Source organism: Poecilia mexicana, unplaced genomic scaffold (genome assembly GCF_051168715.1).
Source record: "Poecilia mexicana isolate PSO_F unplaced genomic scaffold, ASM5116871v1 scaffold_2, whole genome shotgun sequence".
Taxonomy (NCBI): domain Eukaryota; kingdom Metazoa; phylum Chordata; class Actinopteri; order Cyprinodontiformes; family Poeciliidae; genus Poecilia; species Poecilia mexicana.
Window position 1 is genome coordinate 46,165,119 of NW_028263371.1, and position 23,262 is coordinate 46,188,380.

Genomic DNA, 23,262 nt, shown 5'->3' on the forward strand with positions numbered 1-23,262 from the left:
AAAGTCACTTATGTGTTCACATTGAAAATGAGGTCTTATTTCACAGCTTTTTATCTCCTCTGGATTGACAAGTATCACTAAAGTGTCTCGAAAAAGCTTTGGCAAGATTTTATTGTACCACTGTTATAATGCTGCACTGCCATAAGTGCAGCATTAACTTAAATAGGTTTCTTTTATACATATATAACAACTGGAAATTTAAAATACTTACGAGATGATGTATCGTTATTAAACTGTCAGATCAAAACAGGTTATTAAAGACACTTGACTAAAAGACTTGTTGAAGTAGTAATGCAAATTAGTCTTAATAATCACTTTCAATCAATCCAAATTAATTGCAAGTAAGTATTTTCTTTTCTGGCAGCATGAAATCAAATTTTGCTTTTAAAGGATTCTGTAATTTCCATAAGCCCCTACTTTTTCGTAGAGAGACTGGGTAAGTGTGTGTGAGGCATTGCATATTGTCGGAAGACTTGCACAAAAACCGTCAAGGTGACTGAGCCACATGAAGACAACCACATCCCCAATATGCATCATGCGCGTGACACACAAAACCAGCACAGTGCGCCTGACCCACACATAAACAGGCCACATGCATGCGACGCACATGACACAAAGAAACAGCGGCGTGGCACCGTGCACCTGTCAGTTTCTGACCGACACAAACTTGACAAACAAACAGGATGCGTTGGACGCACAACAACAGGGCATCTGACACACACGTGACCAAAAGGAATTTGTTTAATTAGGCCCGAGCAGCTAAGCGCTGCGAGAGCCTATTGAAACCTTGCTGTTTCTTATTATTATAGTTCTTCAGCCAAATGAATTGGCTTTTTGGGGGCTTTATCATACTCAAAAACTCACCAAACGTGGCGGGGGCATAGAGCCCGTGTAAAATTTACGTATTTTAAGGTCCCCAGAAAAATCGCTAAAGAAACGGCTCAAGGGCGCCACCTAGCAACTTTCAAAGGACCCTTTCCTATTCACTTACTTTATCGTAGAGACTTGAAACTTGGTACACTTGTAGAGCTCCCCAAAACACTCAGAATTTACAATTAATGTCATAGTGCAAGTATCACAGATTGTCGGCCATTTTGGATTAAAGTTCCGATTTTGACCCGATTTTGGGCGTTTGCAGGGTTCGCATTTGATCAAACTTGTCCTAGGGATTTCGATCGATCGGCTTCAAACTCGGTCAGATCGTTCATAAGGCATGGCCGATCCAAAGTTATCGTAGGTTTGCGTTTTCGGGCTTGCTGAAGGGGTCTTTCCGGGGGTCAAAGGTCACCGATTCGCCATGAAACATCAAACTGTTATAACTCTTTGAAAAAAACTCATAGAAGCACCAAACTTTCAGTGATTGATCATCATGGGATGCTCTACAATACCCAACGGTCAAATGATGACGTCACTTAGGCCACGCCCCCTGAGAACAGGAAGTGTCATTTTTTACGCTGAACGGTCGCTATCTGACCCCTTTGACCTAATCGAGGTGAAACTGTGTCCACAGACAGAAAACATGTTGGTGTGTTGAGGATTCCAAGCCAAGCTCATTTGAATCCAGCAGGTGGGCGTGGCGGCGTGGCGAAGTGACCCTAAACGCCGTGTCCTTACGTTTGGCTGTGGATTCCACAATTTTGAGGCCAGCTGCACCAAACTTGACATGAGTGATCCTGGTAGGGTCCCCTACGATCCTATGTTGTCATAGTCTGACGTCATCTAAGCCCCGCCCCCTCAGAACAGGAAGTGCTTTTTTTTCCATGGAAAGCTGCCTTTCTGGCTCACTGCACCTAATCAACATGATTCTGTGTTGGATGACAGATAACATGTTAGTCTCACTTGCTTTAAAGCGCCAAGAGTCTTCTGTAGAGGGCGTGGCCGTGGGACCGCGGCGAAGCAGAGGTAACGCCGCCGCCATACGTTTGGCTCTAGATTCCACATCGTTCAGCCCAGCTGCACCAAACTCACTAGGATGCATCCTTATCCATCCCCGAACAGGAATCCATAACAGTCGTTGATGGGCGTGGCCTAATTTCTCTACAGCGCCCCCTAGAAATTTTTAAATAATCAGCCCCAAGCCATGCTTTAACCTAGAATTATGAAACTTGGTACACATGTGTATCATGTCAGGACCTACAAAAAAGTCTCTTGGAGCCATGGTGCAAACCCAACAGGAAGTCGGCCATTTTGGATCAAAATCAGCCATTTCCTCTTTTTCATAGACATCGCATCTGATCTATCTCCTCCTGCAGCTTTTGAGATAGAGACTTCAAACTCAGTCAGCAGAGACTTGAGACATTAAAGATGAAAAGTTATCGTAGGAATTTTTCTATGTCAAAGCATGTGGGCGTGGCTAAGTCCCAAACTTTGACTATTCGCCATGAAACATCAAGATGCAATAACTTCCACATAGAAGGTCACAGCTGCATCAGACTTCCTATATCTGACTACAGACCACCCCTCATCACATTGAGATGGTCAGTTGATGACATCACCTTAACCCCGCCCACTTCCGACAGGAAGTCACCTGTTTTTTCTATTGTATGTCTTACTTTTACTCTCTAAGTCATATGGGTTTCATCCGGTGTAGGCTGACATGACATGATATGATGATGAACTCTCCCATGATGAACTCGACTGACCCGTGGGGGCGTGGCTAAGTCCCAAACTTTGACTATACAGCATGAAACATGAATGTAAAATAACTTCCAAATGCCAGGTCACAGCTGCATCAGACTTTCTATGTCTCATTATAGACCAGCCTTCATCATAGTTAGGTGGTCGATTGATGACATCACCCTAGCCCCGCCCACTTCCGACAGGAAGTAACCTCTTTCTTCAATTGTATGTCTTACTTTTACTCTCTAATTCTTATGGGTTTCATCCTGTGCAGGCTGACATGAAATGACATGATGATGAACTCTCCCATGATGAACTCTACTGACCCGTGGGGGCGTGGCTAAGTCCCAAACTTTGACTATACACCATGAAACATGAATGTGAAATAACTTCCAAATGCCAGGTCAGAGCTGCATCAGACTTTCTATGTCTCATTATAGATAAGCCCTCATCACAGTTATGTGGTCGATTGATGACATCACCCTTGCCCCGCCCACTTCCGACAGGAAGTGACCTGTTTTTTCTACTGTATGTCTTACTTTTTCTCTCTAATTCTTATGGGTTTCATCCTGTGCAGACTGACATGAAATGAAATGATGATGAACTCTGCCGTGATGAACTCTACTGACCCGTGGGGGCGTGGCTAAGTCCCAAACTTTGAATATACATCATGAAACATGAATGTGAAATTACTTCCTAATGCCAGGTCACAGATGCATCAGACTTTCTATGTGTCATTATAGACCAGCCCTCATCACAGTTAGGTGGTCGATTGATGACATCACCTTAGCCCCGCCCACTTCCGACAGGAAGTCACCTGTTTTTTATACTGTATGTCTTACTTTTACACTGTAAAACATGTTGGTGTGTCATGGATTCCAACCCTGTGCAGACTGACATAACATGACATGATGATGAACTCTGTCAATGCCTACTGACCCGTGGGGGAGTGGCAAAATGGCTGTCCCTCGCCATATGCATATGATCGTCTCTTATTCACAAACGCATCATCCTATTTGCACCAGACGTTTTATGAGTGAAACTTGTGAACCTCTGAGGAGCCCAATACAGTTTAATTGCAATTTGACTCCACTGCGCCCCCTAGGTTAATCAAACAGCTGTATCTCCTTGCCACATGGCCCAATCTGCTCCAGATTTTGGGTGCATGGCCAGTGAACGCTGCCGAAGACATCGAAGCGGATCGCATGGAGGACGGCGCGCGAGCGTCGGCGGTGGCCGGCGGGAGGCGGTGCTGGAACATCCGCGGTGGCTATAGGCTTGAGCGGCGCTTGGCTGCGAGGGCCGCTTGAGGCTCCGCGGAGCTTTAATTACTATTTGTTTTGGCAACTGTTTGGAACGAGATTTTATTGTTGAAACAGTTTGCTCATGTTTAGCTAGCATCACTGCGGAGTCACATTTAGCTTATGGAAAAAGTACCGGTCACCAAATAAAGAAATGTTAACAAACCAATTATGTTTTTTGTTTAGCATGTTAGTGCACCCGCAGCTACAGTCATCCACATAAGTATGTAAAGGACGCTTTGACACAAAAGACCTTTTTTTCACAAAAAGTCAGATAATTATAATAAAATGTTTTTTTAAAACTTAGAGTATGTTCAACATGGACACTCACCTCTTATGGACAATTGTGACCTATATACATAGGTGCAGTCAGTAGTCTGTATATTGCGATATTATTATCTTTTAATGAATTCAACAACCAGAAAAAAATTGCATTGCCCTTATTAGATTGTAAAGTTGGCAGTCCAATGGCATTTCTAAGGTACTATAATTTCAGATATGTTTTGACAAAATATTTTGAGGTACTGTGGAATTTGACATTGTTTTTAAGCACAATATATAAAATAAAATAAAAAATACAAATTAAGATGAGAGGGAACATAGGAAACCAAGTTTGGTTTAAAAAACTAAATAATTCTAATAAACAATCATCAGTGAGAGGAGCATTCTGTAGGTATCAACCTATTGATCATGTTGTTTCGTATTATCTGTTAATGTTTACCAACATAACCATTTTAAAGACAGGGAGTTGCAATTGGTTGACTTTTTCTTCAACTTTTCATCTCCTTTTTATCTAAATTTACAGTTGTTCTATTTGCTGTAAAGCCAACAAGCAAGTTCTCCCCCTTAAATCCCAGTTTTTTGTTTTTTGTTTTTCTTAGAAATGCCCAAACCTGGGACTCTTAAAACATTTTAGAAAAACATTTTATATGCCTTTCTATGTCACCGTGGTACAAATATACCCTGGTGTATTTGTGTTATAGAAATATTTTATTTATATGCAATAATGCAGCAAAATAAAAGAGCGGGAACATTTAGATCCTTAGATGAGTTAGATGAACTATTACTTTGAGATGTCTCCTGCAATGACTAGACAGTCAAATATTATACTGTTTTACAGTGCAGTTTTGCTTTATTTTCAGTTTTGGGTTGCAAAACTGCAGAGGCGCAGCATATTCAGCACCTCTACTGCTGAACAGCTCTCAGCACTGTGAAATAGAATTCTGTCTTTGTTGTCTGGACCCAACCGCTATAAAAACATCTAGGTTATGTTCTCTGTATTTGTGGTGCACCACCCCTCTTGTTTCACACAGCTTAAGCTGATTTGTTATTCCATTTAAATGAAAAATGGCTATTGTTTTTAATCAAATGGTAACCCATGAGCCAGAGGGACAGTAGCTGTAGACCTCAGCTAGGCTGATAGATGCTTCCTCTGTTTTCCTGTGCGTGCTTGCCCTCCCTCTCTAATCTTACAAGTTCTGCAATTCTCTTCATATTGCTCCCTCACATGCTTTAGCACCCCCTGACTAATTTAGCTCTTTGCTTCTCATTTCAATGTCTTGTTGTTTCCGCCATTGTTTTTAGTCCAGCCTTTCCCAGATGATACCTTTCTTCTTTTTTTCATCGCTTCATTTATTCATTCCTCCAGTTTTGTTGTTGGAACAATTATCCACCTACCACCATATAAGACTTTATTGATCATCTGCAGCATAATTGTTCCATTCTTTTCTTCCTGTATAATATTTATATCTATAATATGACATTTTAACTTAATTTCAGATTTTTAAAAAAAGTGTAATATAACCTAAATTAAAATGCTAACATATGTATAAGAACACACAAATCAATAGTGGTAAGATGTGTGCTGAAAAAACACCAGTAAAATTACAACTTCTTTTCAACATCTAGTGTCAAGTTTAAGTGAAAAAATGGAATTTGGTTGTGTCATATGCTTTTGCAGATGATCAAACAGCAGGGTAGCTGTCTTTGCATGATAAAAACAACTGTGTCATCACTGTAGAGATGGAGAGCTGCATCTAGAACTTTCTGATGCATATTGTAATTTTAATTTATGAAATGCATTGGACCCGTTGCAAACCTTTTGTGACAATCAGGCAGTTGGAGGAAAGGCTTCTAAGTCAAACACACTGCAGTGCACTCAACCTCAAACATAATTTTGGGTAAATAAAGTTTTTAGCATAATTTTAGTAAGCTCAGAATAATTCTAACATTGTGGGGATGAAGCTTTTCTTTCACATCAATTTGATTTTTTAGTTATCAACAGCATGTCTGACAAATATTTTATTTCAAAATAGTAAGTACAACTCAAAAACATGCTTTGTTCTACATGTTGATGTTTTTTCTCTGTTTTGTGTGTGGATTTAACTCCATGAGTTTAAATTACAACAATGAATTGAATATTTTGTGTTTTTGGGATATGTGCTTTCAGTTGGTGGAACCGCTGACTCCCAGTGGAACAGCTCCTAATCAAGCCCAACTTCGCATCCTTAAAGAAACGGAACTTAAAAGAGTCAAGATCCTTGGCTCTGGAGCCTTTGGGACTGTATACAAGGTAAAATGTGAGCTTTGGGGACTTTTAAAATATGCGATTACAATTTTGGATTTGAAAATCATTTTCTACTAAACATATGTTGCAAAGATCTTGATAAAAAATATATATATTTTGGGATTTAGACTACAAATAATTTGTCCCCTCAATTGCTCCACCAAACCCTTGAAAACAGATAAGTAGCACTTTGCCTGAGGATTTCAGTCTACAAACTGGCTCATATGAGAGGTCATATAGGACATGTAACTCATGTGATGCCAGACAGACACACATTATGATCGGCGGAAGAGATGGATATCAGAATCATTAGTGACAGCATATTTGATGAAAAGCGTGGGGGTGTAAAATAAAAAGAATAAGTAATAGGTGACACTGGGAGCCCTGGGGTGACAATGAAATAAGAGGGAGCGGAGGTCATTGCCAGTGCAATACTGGATGAGAGATTCAAGCCAAAAACACAGCTAAAATTAGAAAGTCTACATTATACTCTGGCGGAAATATGTTATACTTTAGTATTAAAAAAATCTGGGATCAGTGCTGTTCACTACAGTGATTGTCGCATCATGCTATTTTGCACAATGGACGTTGTAATGGTAAGTCAACTAACGTGTAGTTCTTTGATGAATGCTGACAACACAGTTTTTGGTGTGAGAACACTAAGGTTAAAATTACATAAATAAATAAATTTGAAACTCGCCAAAGACCTGTAAATTTGATAGTGTCTCTGAAGTTGACAGAAGATGTTATTTTTATATTTTTTGTTACTGTGACTTTTAAGTTGCACAATTAAGACACTATAATAAAACTGGAAAGTGTCTCTTTCTGCTGCTCTAGGTACTAATATTTAAATTTCCATAGTATTTTCATCCACATGCACAAATTTTCTAAAGCACAATCAGAGTTTGAAATGGAATTAAACTACAAGCATGAAAAAAAATATGTGTATGCATTTGTTTGACTATACAAACGTTACATCTATAAATATAGGAACTCATTGGAAAGATGTGTAAAAATCCATAAATAAATTTGGATGCAGAAAATAAACGTCTAATGAATCAAAACACCACCCTTCTCTATATAAGACCCTTCTCTATATATTTTTTTCTGCCATCCTTTATCATTGTTCTAAATGCTTTTGATGAGTTGCTATTATATCATTGTCAGTTTCTTAGACAGAAAGATCAACATTCATCTGTAATTTCTTACGTGAACAGAATTTGCTTCAATGTCTTGTTGTATTTATACCACAGGAAAACCGAAAATCAATAAATAATCTATAGACAGTCAACTTTAAAAAGCTTTAAAAAACTTTAAAAAGATAAAATATGAAATATGTGAGGGTCAGTGCTAATTGTAGAACCAGAGATTTTGAAAAAGAACAATTATGTTTACCCATATAGCTTCTTATTACTGAATTCATGCAATTCAATTTTTTTTTCTAAAATTGTATGATGTGAGATGTTTTAACTACAAAAAGCAATTCGTTCAGTTTCAAAAATTATGAAAACAATTGAGATTGCAATTAAAACTTTAGTATTTCATGTTTACTTGTTCAATAAGAGCACGTTGACAATGTTTTGAATAACACATTGTTAAAAATAGGCTAAAATACATAAAACAAAGCTAGTGATAAACTTAAATCTTGTTTCTGCTACATGATACCAGGTGTTGTTGAAGTACAGTCACGTTTCTGTAGAACAAAGGTGAAAAATGATTAATAATACGAGGAGTTAAGAGGGTAATGTTTTCACACAATCTTTAGATGGTTTGGTTGCTAAATCACAGTAATCCAACCTGAAATTAGATTGTTCAACAAGATTCAGTCATTTTACCTCAGCCTTCTCCAAGGGCAACATTCCCTTATTAATACAGCAGACCGAACATTTTCATACTCTGCAGGTGAGAATATGAAACAGTTGGAAGGATGAGAAACTCTACATTTTTAATAGAGATTCCTCTTGTTCTTCCAAGATCTATAGCATGTTTCTTTAACACAGCTTCACTCAGTAATGTGAGTTTGTAATCAGTGTAATGAGTCAAACCTGCTTGTACTTCTCTTTCCTCTTTAGGGTATTTGGGTCCCAGAGGGTGAAACTGTAAAAATTCCTGTGGCCATCAAAATCCTTAATGAGGCCACTGGACCCAAGGCAAATGTGGAGTTCATGGACGTGAGTATCTTAAAAATGATCTATTTCTGGTTTCCTGTGGAATAAAAACATTTATTTTTCATTCCAAACTCAAGTCTTACATAACCATTTCTCAAGTCTAGTGTTCTGTATTTCAAGTCATGCTTGGACACGTGTGCAGAGATGAAAATCACATAATATTTTGCAGATTCCAATCTTCTCTCTCTATCTGCAAAACCACTGCACATCTAGAGACTTACGTTTTTGTACGATTTCTTTGCAAAACTACTCAAGCTCAGTCAGATTTTATGAAGAGGATGTTTGAATAGTAGTGTTCAAGTTTTGTCACAGATGTTCAGTTTGGCTTAGATCTGGACTGAATGGATTTGAGATATTAACCACACTGTGTATTTGTCTGCCTGGAAGGTGAACCAGTGCACCGGTTTCAAGTCTTTTGTAGCCTGAACTATAGGAGCACGTGCTTTAAAGGTAGCTCCTATACATATTAAAATCTATTTAATCAGTATACAAATTGGTCTAAGACATTCTAGGAAGGGTCCTAGTTGATCTAGTACACAATCTCAAGAAACGTTTTACTGTCAGAAAATTGCCATCCTAAAAGCAAACACCACAAAATGGTTTTATGATACAAAAAAACAAGTCAAAGAAAGCTCTGAAGCTACTGAGAACAAAAAGCTGGAGCCCCATAAGTCACAGTCAGGGGTCCCTAAGAGTCTTACCTATGCAGACATACACACATTTCACGCAAGAGACTCACAGCACAGAGCACACGGCCCCATTTATAAAACATTCACAACTTGGCTCATCTGAAAAGGGAAAAGGAAAAAAATCTAAATTATTACACTATCATGATGCAATGCAGATGAAATAACTCTCATCAACACACACACACACACACACACACACACACACTGAACGCGACCCACTTGCACTCATGTTTTGCACTTAGTTTGACAGTCAGAAAGGAAGAGTGTTTGAGTGTTAGAATTACTATTTTTGTCATGATGGCTTTGATGAATTTCCCATGTGTGGTTAATTTTATGCCCTGCGTTCTTTGGGGGCTTGTCGAATAACCAGAAAACCAGAGTGACGTACCTGTCACAGCTGAAGGTTACATATAGATTCAACTAGTAGCTGATTGAATAAGGAAAATTGTGTCATTTACTGTGTGAACTGGTGTTATGATGGAAATATAAAGTTCTCTCACTGGAGTAAGAAAATGGCATATCAAAATGCGACAGTCAAAGTGAGTAATTTGACTATCTTTGCTACTGAAAGGTATATATTAGTCAGCTTGGAGGAACTTTTTTTGATGAATTCTTCAACTTGGCTTTGATGTCTTGTGCATTACTTACCTGAACACAAATTGGCAAAGGCAGTGCAATGTTTTGGACAATGCTCTTTCAAACATTTTATGTCCCGACTTCAGCTCTTTATCTTTAGCTGACAAATGTTTTCAAAGAATTCCAGAACTCCATAATTTGAAAATTAAAGCAAATTAAAAGAAAAAAAAACTGATTAAAGCTCAAAATGTAAAGGATAGTGAAACAATCAAATGGTTGAGCAAAATCACATTCAACAAGAAAACTTTATTTTGCAATAAGTGACAGCCCAAGGCATAGCAGAGAAGTCAAAATAATGTTCAGTATTCACATCCATGTCCAAATATGGTAAGTCTGTAGTTCAAAAACATTGAACTCAATGTTGGTTGATGTTCAGTTTTACTGTTTTGAATGGCTAATTTTGAATGTTTTTTTAGTACTTTAAATTATAATTATTGTTTCCATGAAACAAAGAATTTCCAAAACTTTCATGGTAACTGTGACCTCTTTCAGTAGGATAATGGTCTTAGCCACAATTCAAAGTGGTTAGGAATCCTTTGAGAAACACATTGGTGAATTTGAGCTGTTGTCTTCACATTCATATGTCCCAGGTCTTGATCTAAGAAAGCATCTGTGGGATTTCAATCCAGCCATTTGGAGGTCTCCAACTGAGTCATAATGGAGAACTAAAGAAAGTGAATTGTAGATTGGATTCTCTTTGTTGCTGATTTAAACCTATTTTCACTAAATTTGTAAAATATCACAATGATTTATTGATTTCTAGACTGGATTTGTAGACTGGGTCTGGGTTAGAGTTTGCTATGTTACCAGTGTAAAGAAAAGTAATGGTTTTTTGCAGGCCTTAAAACATTGTTGGGCTGCCAAACTGCCATGTTTAGATGGCAAGAAAGCAATTTATTAGGACTAGTAGCATTTTCTATGCACATTTTCAAATGTGTGCATTAATAATGTCCATAGTATGTTTTGCAGTAGAGAATGTTCCTATAGAGAGAGAAGCTCACTATAAAATATATTTACTTTTGAAGCCAAATTTCTGCTTGAGGGCTTGTCAGGATGAATCTGCATGATAACCCGTGGTCTGTCCTTCAAAAAATGTTCTGTTCATTTTCCTTGTAAAATGACTAAGGTCTTTAGTTCTTTTCAGATGTCTATTATTAGCAAAACACAGCCTTGCAAAAAAAATAAAAAATAAAAATAATATTTAAAAAAAAACAGTTAACATGAATGTGGAAATAAAAGATATTTAGTGGATCCTATACTTTTCTCTTTATTGAGATAATAATAATTTAACATTTTGATATTTTTATTTTTATTACTTTTTTAAATTAGTTGATCTATGTCTGTAAAGTCAGAATTAGAACAAAAATTGCTGATCTACATAAACAGTGTATGCAAATATTTGGTTTCAGCTGTACGTCCTTGTGGATCACTGATACAGGCCATTTTCTCAGATGTCTTGTGTTTCTGGTCAGATAATAGTTAAGCAAAATAAATGAAATTGTGAGTTTTACTACATCCAGCTAGAATCAGTTATAAAGTTTTGTAGATTAATTTAAAATCTTATCCACAGTAACTAAACAAATATATTGTGAACCTTGGATTAAGTTCTTCCTGATCACTTTACCACCACTACATTTCACCCAGACGTGGTGTTAACAGAATGTTTTACTCCTTTGATCATTTTTTTAAACAGTAATGGAAAAATCTGAAGACTATCTGTCATTTTGATAGATTACAATTCACACACCTGACCAGTTGGAGTAGACGCGCAGACATTTTCAATTTTACACAGAGTACACGCGAAGGTAACTAAATCGATCCAAAAAAAAAAAATAAAATAAAAAAACATTCTATCTGAGTATCTTGTCTGAACTAGACATTGAATTCAATGCATCCCTCTATATGGGAACTGAGAGCACGTTGAGGAGTTATGGACAGAAAGGTTTGGAGCGCATCGTTCAGCTGTACCACTGGTGCAGAAGGAGCACATGCTGTGGGATTTTTTTCCTGCGGAAGCAAGGGCTTGCAGGATCAGGAAACCCTTCGTTCAGAAAGTCTTCCCGTCTTTTGATCACTTCAATCAGAAAAATGTTCCTTGATTTCAAAACTTAGAATGAAGTGGTGCTTGTAATTTGAGTCTCCAGCTGGCAGTGAAATAACTTGCTATCACAGGAAAACTCATCGGTGGTCAAGCAATCCTTATCAGTAGGCTCCACTGTACGGAAGTTGCTGTAGTGAAGCAGAGAGCAACGGGGAAGGGTGTGAAGTATACATACACAAGGATGATTGACAGTGCTAATGCCCTCCTCCTGGCTCTGGTTGGTTGTTTCTAACTAAGCAATGGCATTAGAACCTCAGGGAGGTCACCACGGCTTCATTTTTTTTCACAGATTATCTATCTCATTTTGTCAGGATATAGTGACTGTTTTAACAAATATGAAAAATTTTAATAAAATATGTACAATTATTTAAAAAAGAAAATATGTTTACTGCAGCTTTAATTAACAAAAAAGGAAAAAGGAGAAATATTGAAGCATGGTGAGTTTACATTCTCTTGACTGTGTAATCCTCATGACTTGTGTACTTTGCTGCACAGCTATTTGTTCAACAATTGTCACATTGACTCAAAACATTTACACCTATCAGGTTGTGTATGAACAGTTTTCAATCCATTTTAATTATATTCTTGCCTTTAGCATTATTTTATTTAAAAAAAAATGTTGAAAGATGTGCTACCTTGATCATATGTAATACTGCAGGCCAGAGATTTGCATTTCTTACATTTATACAAGACATCCACAGTGTGAAGTAAACAACTAGAAAGAAACCATTTTTGCTAAATTTTCCTGGCAGGTATTAATGATTTACAGCAACCCCCCCTCTTTGCTGTATTTACTACATCTTTATTTTACTATGAAGACCACAAAATGTCTTGCAGTAGCAAGTCACTTTGATCTTTGCACTGAATAGAATTCCACTGTTTTTGACTGAGCGCATCGTTGCTGCTCACTTCAAGAGGAACTTCAGCCTTAAAGAGAATAAGGGGCCCTGTGATCTCCAACAGTACAGTCTACAATAGTAGAATTGATGAACGCTTCAGGAGTGTGAGAGTGTTTGAGCATTTGTCCTTTGACATTAACAGGAAAACTGTCTTTGCACAATATGACATTTCAAGAGTAAGGTTTATACCTTTTTATGATGAGGATTTATCTGAAAACATTTTAGCTAACTTAACTGACTGACTTCATTTTCTCTTATTTGCTATCAAAATGTTTTGCTCTATTAAAGGAACTTTGATCAAGGTGATGATTCTAAGGGATTAAAATGTTATCAGTTTTGTTAGACTTGAAATATGGAAATAAAACTGTTTATGGAAATTCTTCTTCTTTTTTTTAAATCTAGGTCATTATAATATTCCAAAAGGTTTGCAAATACACACTTCCCTTAAAGTCATCTGTGTTGTCAAATATTAATGAAAACCTCTTATTTTATATGTTTTTGATTCCTTTACATTACTAAATTTATCAAAGAAGTAGTTCTGAGGCAATGCAAAAACAACATTGGTGCTTTTGCATTTTTAAACAAAATGTGTTACAAGTGTCATATAACCAGAAGCTGAACACTTGTCAAAAACTACTAAATGTTGGTGGTTATTTGCATTTACCTGAAGCCTTTCATTACACCAGTGGTTCCCAAACTTTTTCTTCTGCGCCCCCCCAGTGGTTTCCAAACATTTTCTGTGCCCCCCCACTATGGATTACAAATGGCTGTCTGGTTGAAACGACGCGTGTGACGGGGGGGGGGGCAAAATGAATGTACGTAGCTGAAAATAGACACCAACATCGGTAGCCTCCAAGGTACTTGTTAAGCTTAAGGTTCTGTATTGATATTAGCTAGTCATCTTTTAGCCAACATTACCTGGATCCAACAGCTTTACTCAACTCAGTCGGTTAGTTTGGAGGGAAAAACTGTGAAAAGTTCTTTGGGTTTTGCTGGTTTGCTGCCGTGATTCTAACACAAACCTACGTAGCTCCGCACAGCAGCAGCAGGTCTCCTTCACAGGTGGAAACCCAGCGCGAGCGTCGTAGCGCTCATGTTGCGTTTAAAGGCGGCTTGGAAAAACAGGTTACAACATGTTTAAACAGTTTTAACTGCTGATAAAAGTGACAGAGGACACAAATATGGGAAGTGTGGAAGCCTCTACTGTATCAAATTGGCATAGGAATAACAGAGAGTTGGCCATTCTAAGGTAAAAACCCAGCACATACAGTGTTCATGTTTTGTTTTGTTTTTTCATCCAGACGGCTTCCTGCGCCCCCCCTGCAATGACATGGTGCCCCCCCTAGGGGGCGCGCCCCACAGTTTGGGAACCTCTGCATTACACTGTTTTTCTAAAGTAGCACACCACTCATTCCTGATTAAAATTCATTTGAAAACATATACAACATAAAAACAAAGGGATCCTTTTGTACATCGTTTTGTGCAGATGTACAAACTGATGTGCTTTTTTTCTGTGGTTAGGAATTTATTGATTAAGCACATCAAGCCAATTCCAAATTTTTGATGTTTACACAGATTTAAAATAGAACTACATGAAGGTCAAACTATCTGACTCATGAGAACAACACATTACTTACACATTATCCAACTGAATTAAAACCAACCATTTTTTTAAAGTTTATAAATCTAGACATTCTCTACCACAGGACAAATATACCTAGGTAATTTAATTTGCGTGTTTTAAAGCAAGCTTTAACTAGCCATGCCCATAATACCCCGCATTGCTTAGTGTAAATGTATCTTTTTTTTCAGGAGGCTTTAATAATGGCCAGCATGGAGCACCCTCACCTTGTCCGGCTGTTGGGTGTCTGCCTGAGTCCAACTATCCAGCTGGTGACACAACTGATGCCTCATGGCTGCCTGCTTGACTACGTCCACGAGCACAAGGACAACATCGGATCACAGCTGCTGCTCAACTGGTGCGTCCAGATTGCCAAGGTAAGAAGTAGTACACGTTGTAGTGAAGGGGCTGCTATAATGCTTAATTGATTTGGTCGTACTAGATGTTACTATGAGTATGTTATTGGGCACTTGAAAGATCAGTCACTTTGCTATTTGTCTGCTATTTAACCTCAAGTGATTGCTTTGGATATAAGATCAATTGTGAACTGAGTTACTGTCTGTACTCAGATACATCAGATGAAATAATACATTTGGGCCTTTAAATCCTCGAGTTACCTCAGAGGCTTTAGATTTGGCAGTTTTTAGCCTGCTTAAGGATTTCCAATATTCCTAAAAAAATTGAGCTCAATAATTCACAGACCTGCTCGGCTTTGGTGGAGTAAATGTCGGTGAGGAACTCAGTGTTACAGGAGTATGATTACAGGAAGGAATTTTAATTAAATATAGTGAATTTGTCTGTCCTAGAATCAGAAGCTTTGTCTTATTCTGCGCTATTTCACGCAAAAAAAAAAAAAAAAAGGAAATGTGTATCTCCCACATTTTAACAATTGAATATTCACAAGCACGGTGCATTTTTCTGATTGACTGCATAGAGTGTTTTAAACCGAGAGAAATGTAATGAGTCAAAAGAAAGAGAACGGCGAATGGAAATGACTTAGGAACAGATGCAGCCTCAGATTTAATATCTTATACAAATACTGTGGTTGCTGTTTTTGGCTAAATCAAAGCTGGCTGTTCTCCAGTGAGTTTCCAAGGGAAATATTAAATCATCATCTAAATTTGGGACACACTTATCATCCTCCACATAATGTTTTATTTTTATTTATTTTTTATATTTATATATATTTTTATCAAAGGCAATTCCATCTGGCAGTGAGACTTGCCATGCTGGATCTATACAAATACAAAATGTACTTTGTTCTAACCTCTGTTATACTGACAAGGTAAATTGGTAGACTTAATTTGTTAGACTTTATTGTGAAAACTTTGTTGGTTCATTGTTATTTTGTTATTACGTTTTGTTATTATTATCATGTATGTGTGCATTCTGTCTCAAATGGTCTTTACCACTGTAAAGATCAATCTGAAACACAATCCCTGCAGTAACCTCTGCATCAAGACCATCATCACAGCCAATCTAAATTAATAGCTGATCTTCTTTGAAACTCATACAAATGATCAGTTTATTTGGGTTACTGCAAATGCATCATTATCATACTATGGTCTTGGTGTCTGTTTTTATGTTTATTTTGACTATAACAAACTATCACTTCCTTCTCATTATGTCAAGTTTGTACATCTCCTAGATAACACACTTTTTTCTTGTACACTCATGCACAATTATTATGGTAATTATCTTCCTGAGGACTAATTTTGTGGTTGAGTGAATGTACCACCCATTTTAAGAGTTTGTGTTTCACTGTTATGCAGACATTAGGAAGTTGCACAGAAATCATACATTTATAAGCCACCAACAAAGTTCACGGCACAATTTTCCTGAATATTTTAACACACCTTATGAGAAAAAGAAGAGCTTATTTAAACTGGTTAGTTTTCTGGTTGATCTGTGTTTTCTCCACAGTTGATCCACTTTTAGTATGAAAATTGTAGACACCATTCGATGAGCTTTATTGTTTGGAAGTGCTGTGTTTTCCAGTGATGGCTTTGAGGTGGCTTTGAAATTATTGTCCTGCTGGCAGACCCAATTGTGTCAAATTCAACTATCTAGTTGTTTATTTGAACTGAAGTTAATTACTTCATTGCCAGTCCAATTTCATATTTCCATTCACCTTCTGGAATGTGCCAATACATTTGTCAGTGAAACTCATACTAGGTCGTCTAAAAATATCCATGTCACTGTTCATGAAAAGTCTAATTATTATCTTTAGTGATTGTAAACCCAGACATTTGGCTTGCCCAAGCACATTTTAGTTGAGTTTTAAATGTACTATTTTGGAGTGGATACTTTTTTTTTTTTTTTTTTTTTTTTGTGAAAATTATACTGGTCCCTCAAAGAAAACTAATGACTAATACCTACTAATATCCAGTAAATGAAAAGCATTCACCAATGCTGCACCTTGACCATGTCTGTCTTCTATATCATCAGTCATGACATCTAATGCACTCGTGTGCTTGTAGACTTTGACAATTTGTTTTTACCATTCACTCAATTTACATTTTATATAAATAATTATTGATAATAATATCAACTATTGATTAAGGCACTTTTGGTATTAAAAAAATGTGAATTAAATGCATGTGTGAATGACTGATTGTAACTGAGCGCTCTGGGATCCTCTGGATTTGAAAAAGCACTGTACACGTACAGACCATTTACCATAAACCAATGACAAACATAAAAGGTAATAAAAACACACATTTTATTTTTTTCTCTAAATCTATAGGTTGTGACATATATTTTGTCTATCTAATTTAGTGATTGCTGACCCTTTGTTTGGTAGTTTATAAGGAATATTGTTTTTTATGTGAAGTGTATCATCTACCAGATCGACCTGAGCCACATTTTATAGACCTTCATCCTGCGTAGTCACTACCATTTTAGATGCTGATATTTTTCGGCCCGTCAAGTTTCACATTTTGAAACTTGTTTTGAATCTATTTTTATATGTCAGACTTTTGCTAAAATAGAGATTGTCCAACTATTTAAAGAATTATTGACTTATTGAAGGTTGTTGAGACTTTTTTTTTTTATTTTAGCTCCACTGTTTTATGCACAGATATTCTGACAACACTAAATTAGCAAAGCAAATTATTGGACTAATGTATAACAGCTACAAGACAATAAGTTTTTATGTGGATATTTTATATAACATTTTACAATGGAAGATGTAAACATTATAGACATTCAAAAAAACGCACAATAGATGGTGGTTATTTTGTACATCCTTTGTGGTCTTTCATGAGATAAACATCCCTGTCAGACAACAGGGGAAGGGGGATGGGGGGCATCACTTAAGCCCCAAAAGAGACAGCGTGAAACACAATTTGCCACAACATGCACTCAATTCCCTGCTTTTGGGCTCAGTGTGACAACAGCTTCTGGGAGTTTAACTTTTGGGATTTAAAGAGGCACAATTTGAGGACTAAAGTGAATATGTGGCCTACAGCAAATATTGAATTAATCATCCATCCATCCATTGCCTATATCCACATATCAATGCAGGGTTTGGGAGGGGGCTGGGGGGTATAAGTGATCTGCAGCCTATTTCAAGCGACCATTGGGTGGACATGTTGCCTGTTCATCACCTGGGCTAAATTAATCATAATACCTAGCACCTGCCCTGTGCCCTGTGATGTACCGACGACCTTTCCAGGGTGCACAAGCCACTGACAGCTGGAGATAGGTGCCACATCCCCCTGGGATCCTGCAAGGATGAGTGGAGATGGACAAATGAATGGATCTAGAAACAGTTCCTCTACTGACATTATCAGCTTTTCTCTATTAACTAAATAACTGAATGTTGAGTGACAGATTTGCTTGAGGTTTGTTTATTTTATTATTTATTAAATTAAAATTTTGGAGTTTACATGCACTGCGGTATGCAACTTCTATAAAAATAAAAAAAAACTTCTTCCTGAGCTACAATCTGCAGGAATACATTGTTCCCGGTCAAAATCAGCCAATTATAACCAGGAGGAAGCTATTAGCAGTGTCAGTCACTTTTGTGTGCATGCTGTTCCATGTGGTAATGGAGGAGAAACAACTTCCCCTTACAGGTGAACTATTTATCCACAGTCATCGGTGGCCATGCTAGCTAGCCTTAACATTAGTGACAGTCTTTTTAACGAATGCAAATAATTCTGATAATCGTAGCTGACCTGAAAGCAGAAAAGTTTAAATGGATTTGATGTTAGACAGGAAGAGGAAAGAGGTTCTTTGTATTCTTAGTGTGAACGTCTGGTTTCAACTGTATCTCATTTAGAACTGCTGTCACAACCATTTAATCTGGAGTTAGTCTTGTTTTTGGTCGTATGATATCCTTTGTTTTCTTTGTAATGTACTTTTGAGAAATACACAACTTTTTTTAGACTTGGTTTGAACAAGTTATGTTTTATAGTGTTTTTTTTCTTGAATGTGTATATTTGCAAACTACACACATTCAACAAAAGACACAGAATGATTCAAGTGATAATACAGAGCAGCTAACCTGACTGTTACCTGACTGCTTAATGTTCTGCTATTCTGAACCCTTGGTATTCTGCCGTGGAAGGACAAGCTGGTGTTCTGCTACCTGTGGGACCTACTTCACGATGTTGCTCTGAACTGTTCTCTTTCAGTGCCACACATTTAAGAAGCCTCCATTACACTGTTGCAAAATCTCATTCTTGGTAAATCTGTCTTCATTGAGATGACTGCCTTGGGTTTCCTTTGAGTCCAGTATTATATGGATGTGTGTGGGAGTGGTTAAAAAGCCCCACTGTGTGTATCACAGGGTCATATCTCTTTGTAAACCAAGCAAGGCAAACATGCCTCCCTCCAGCTCATTACAGACGTCCCTAGGGTTCCCATGAAAACTCACATCACTCCAATTCCCTTTCCACTCTGTCTCTATTCCCACTTGCTTCTCTGCTTTGTTTTTATTTTTATTTTAGCTTGTGAATCCAGTATTTTCTTTCCACCTCTCTGAACATTAAAGCATGAGGAATATACCATAACCTCTCATGAACAATCACTTTTATGTTTTGTTCCTCTGTTATTACACATGCTGTACGATCGCCATGCTGTTATCAGAGCTGATTTTATTTTCTTGTATATAAATATTTCAGTTAATCTACCCACTGACCAACTGTTCCGTTTTTTCCCTTTCTATTACATTTTTTTGTGGGCAGTCTAAACTGGTGCTTGAATATTAATTGTGAAATAGGTCAAAGGGTTTTCTATTTATGTATGTCTATCTACAATTCTTCCTCATTCGTCTAAATGAAGGCCATATTTGGGTTATGAAAAAGCAATATTTTTTGGTAGAGAAAATGAAGTTGATTTACCAAAATCTGAAAAGAAAATCAGTTTGATTCAGTGCTCCAAATGCACAATCTTGTTAAAGAATATCAAGTTTGCATTGACTTTGTGTGATTTCCTTAATAAATTTACATCACCGTAGGAACATCTATACACCCACAGTATTGAGAAAAGGGGTTTAAATCCCATTGAACATTTTACTCATTTTGTCAAATTACATCTACAGACTTTAGTGTATTTTATTGAGATTTTAATTTTGACCAACTTAAAGTAGTACACAATTGTGAAGTTGAGGAAAATAGTCTAGTGGCAAAGATCCACAGGTCAGGTGCTCTGCTCAACAACACATTCCACAAATATGGGTCTTTCTCAAAGAGTAGAAGGAAGAAAGTCAGTGTTAAGAACCACTCTTTGCATTTGGCTGGAAGCAGTTTAGAAGGACACAATAAAAATGTAGAAGAAGTTGCTCTTGTTGGATTAAACCAAAACTGACCTTTTAGGCTTCCATGCAAAATGCCACATCAGGGTAAAGGTAAACTGTCTGTTCCCAGAAACACACAGTCTTTACAGCGACACATAGTGGTGACAGAACCATGACGTGCTAATCTTTCTTTTGTTCAGACAATCTCAGGAGAAAATCTATTGAAAGCTTCAAAATACTAGAGACTGAGGTGGCAGTTCACCTTTCAGCCAGCCAGTGACCATAAAAATAGCAAAAAGTTGCAAAGGAATGTTTTAACCTTTTGTGCAAATTTTTATTTTTTTTTAAACTTAAAGTTTTGTTGCCCTTGCTATAAAACGTAGGTATAGTCATCGGTTTATTTGCTTACAGGATCAGTTTTAAATTGGCTTTTTGTCAAATAAAAATGTTAAATTTGAACTCTCCCTAAAATGTCTTATTGCCTCCTTTGATCATCGTAGAGCCATTACAAGAACTTTATTTTACATCACACTGCTTTTTATTTAGCATTAGTATCTCTGAAGAAATGCCTTCAAATGAGTATATTGCCATCATGCTAAACATGATAATAACAGGTTAAGGGAGTGACTTTTTTAAAATGATTATTATTGCCGTGGCTGCCAAAATAAAGAGGAAAAGCTTCCAAAAACTGACAGCCCCTACCGTAATGACTCAAATGCACTTGCAACTGACCTCAGGTAAACACCCCAAATTGTCAAATATTTATATCTGTGTCCTACTTTCCATGTTCTAAGTGTTACTAAGCATTGTTGACATATTCTTTAAGCCAATGAACATAATCCTATTTTTATATGCACTCTTAGAGAAAACATTTCTTTCCTATGTTTGATTCCCGCCATCCATGGCAGATAACATCCCTGCTCTGAGACTAGATTTTAAGACACAGAGCAAGAAGTAGATCACACGAATCAAGCCTTTGATTATCCCAACCCTTAGAAATGTCAACAAGTGTCCGCCTATCTTCCTTCTCCTCAATTTCTGGCTCTTGCTGTCTGCCTCTCTTTCATGTGTGTACTAATTAATTCTGAAACATTTCTGTCGGGGTCTTTCATTACAGCATTAGTATATATTCTGTGTCGGCGACCAGAATGCCTCCATCCCTGTGGTTAAATATTTAATTTATTATAGCAGCAGCTGTATGCTGGAATTCCAGCAACTGAATAGCTGGATTAGTTTATTTGATTTAATGTATTTTTGAATGTTTATGTATTGGGATATTGAACCACACTGCACGTAGGCTAGTATATTTTGTACATTGCAGGAGAGTCAGAAGTGACAAAAAAAATTATAGTTCTCACTAGATAATGCCCTAATAAAGTATATCAAATACAGCATTTTGGTCCATGGTCGTCTTATATAATATAATATTTCAAAGAAATGCTAGTGGCATTTAGATAGCTTTGAGAGATGACCTCAACTCCTTTATATTGATCTGGATTTTATTATCTATACAACAAAAGTCTGTGCTATGGAGCATGGACTGACTTGTTTGCATTTTGTTTCCCAGCTTTGCGTTTACTGCAGTCTAAACACTGGGTCAGAGTTCAGTGTAAGAGATTCCTTATTTTTGACCGGTGACACTATCCGGCCACTAAACTAAATCACATCGCATCAAATTCGTATTTCCAAGCATAATATGGTTAAAAATAAAGTATAAACACTTTGACTAATAGTGTAAGCCCCAAAGACAAAAGGCATAGTTGCTAACGTTTGTAAGTTTAACTGCAAATAATTAAAATGATAATGATTCTTGTTTTATGTTACAGAAATATACGTGCCAAATAAAAATGGGACTATGATAGTTATATCTGAAGTAATTCCTTTCTTTTAATACCAGTAAAGTTAGAAAAGGCTCCAAAGAGATCGCACTGGATGTAGGAGAGGGTTTGGTAAAGATTTGGGGGAGTCACAATATGAAGCTAAGCCTGGATCACTGTGTTTGATTGGCCAGAAAGCTCACCTGACCCAACACCTATAAAGATTCTAGGGGTTATGGTGCAGAGAGAGATGAGGGATACCATTTCCTGCAGTGGGTGACCTTACTTGCAACAAAGCCCATTGCCTTATCACAAAGGATGCCCCAACAAAGTATTGACTTCATACACTGCACAGTACGTAGACATACATTTCACTAGGCTGACATTAGTGTCAGCCAAGTGAAATTACATAGTGTCTTAGTCATTATGAAATATTCTAATTTACATCGCAATCAAAATGACTTGAAAATATCATTTTGTGTGCAATAAATCCATATATGTGGGGGACTTTGGCTCTATGGGTAGAGTAGTTGTCTTGTGATTGGAAGGTTGTAGGTTTGATTCCAGCTTCATCCTGCCACATGTCGATGTGCCCCTGGGCAAGGCACTTAACCCCGAACTGCCTACCGATCTGCATATTGGTGTATAAATGTGTGTGTGCTTGTGAGAGAGTGAAAACGGGTGAATGTGACTCTAGTGTAAAGCGCTTTGAGTGGTCATAAATGATTGGAAAAGTGCTATATAAGTTAAGTCCACTTACCATATAAATAAAATAACTTTTCAATGATATTCCAGCTTATTGGGATCGAAAAAGTAAGGACATTACAATTTTTCAAAAAGAACTTGGTTAAGAAGGAAGATTAATGAGATGTGCACCACCTTGCTCATTCAGCTACCAGCAAGAGCCAATGCAGATAAAAAACATACAGATGGGAAATCTACAGCTGGATTACCATGCTGTCTTACAGGCATACGAGAATTGTTTTTGCTTTTATCTGCAAAGCACATAAAGAATGCTTGAAATGAAACTTGGCCAACTAGAATGACCTGTTAATGTAAAGTCACAAACCCTCAGGCAGCTGGCAGATAAAAAGCAGCCAAG

The 23,262-nt window shown here is 37.2% G+C and overlaps 1 protein-coding gene across 1 annotated transcript in view; it reads left to right on the plus strand.

Moving 5' to 3' along the window:
* Positions 1–23,262, plus strand: part of erbb4b (erb-b2 receptor tyrosine kinase 4b) — a 186,278-nt gene that overhangs the window by 143,334 nt on the left and 19,682 nt on the right. Inside the window, exons 18-20 of the mRNA XM_088003702.1 lie at positions 6,370–6,492; positions 8,559–8,657; positions 14,792–14,977. Coding sequence (XP_087859828.1) covers positions 6,370–6,492; positions 8,559–8,657; positions 14,792–14,977 — 408 coding nt within the window. The remainder of the gene's footprint in view (positions 1–6,369; positions 6,493–8,558; positions 8,658–14,791; positions 14,978–23,262) is intronic.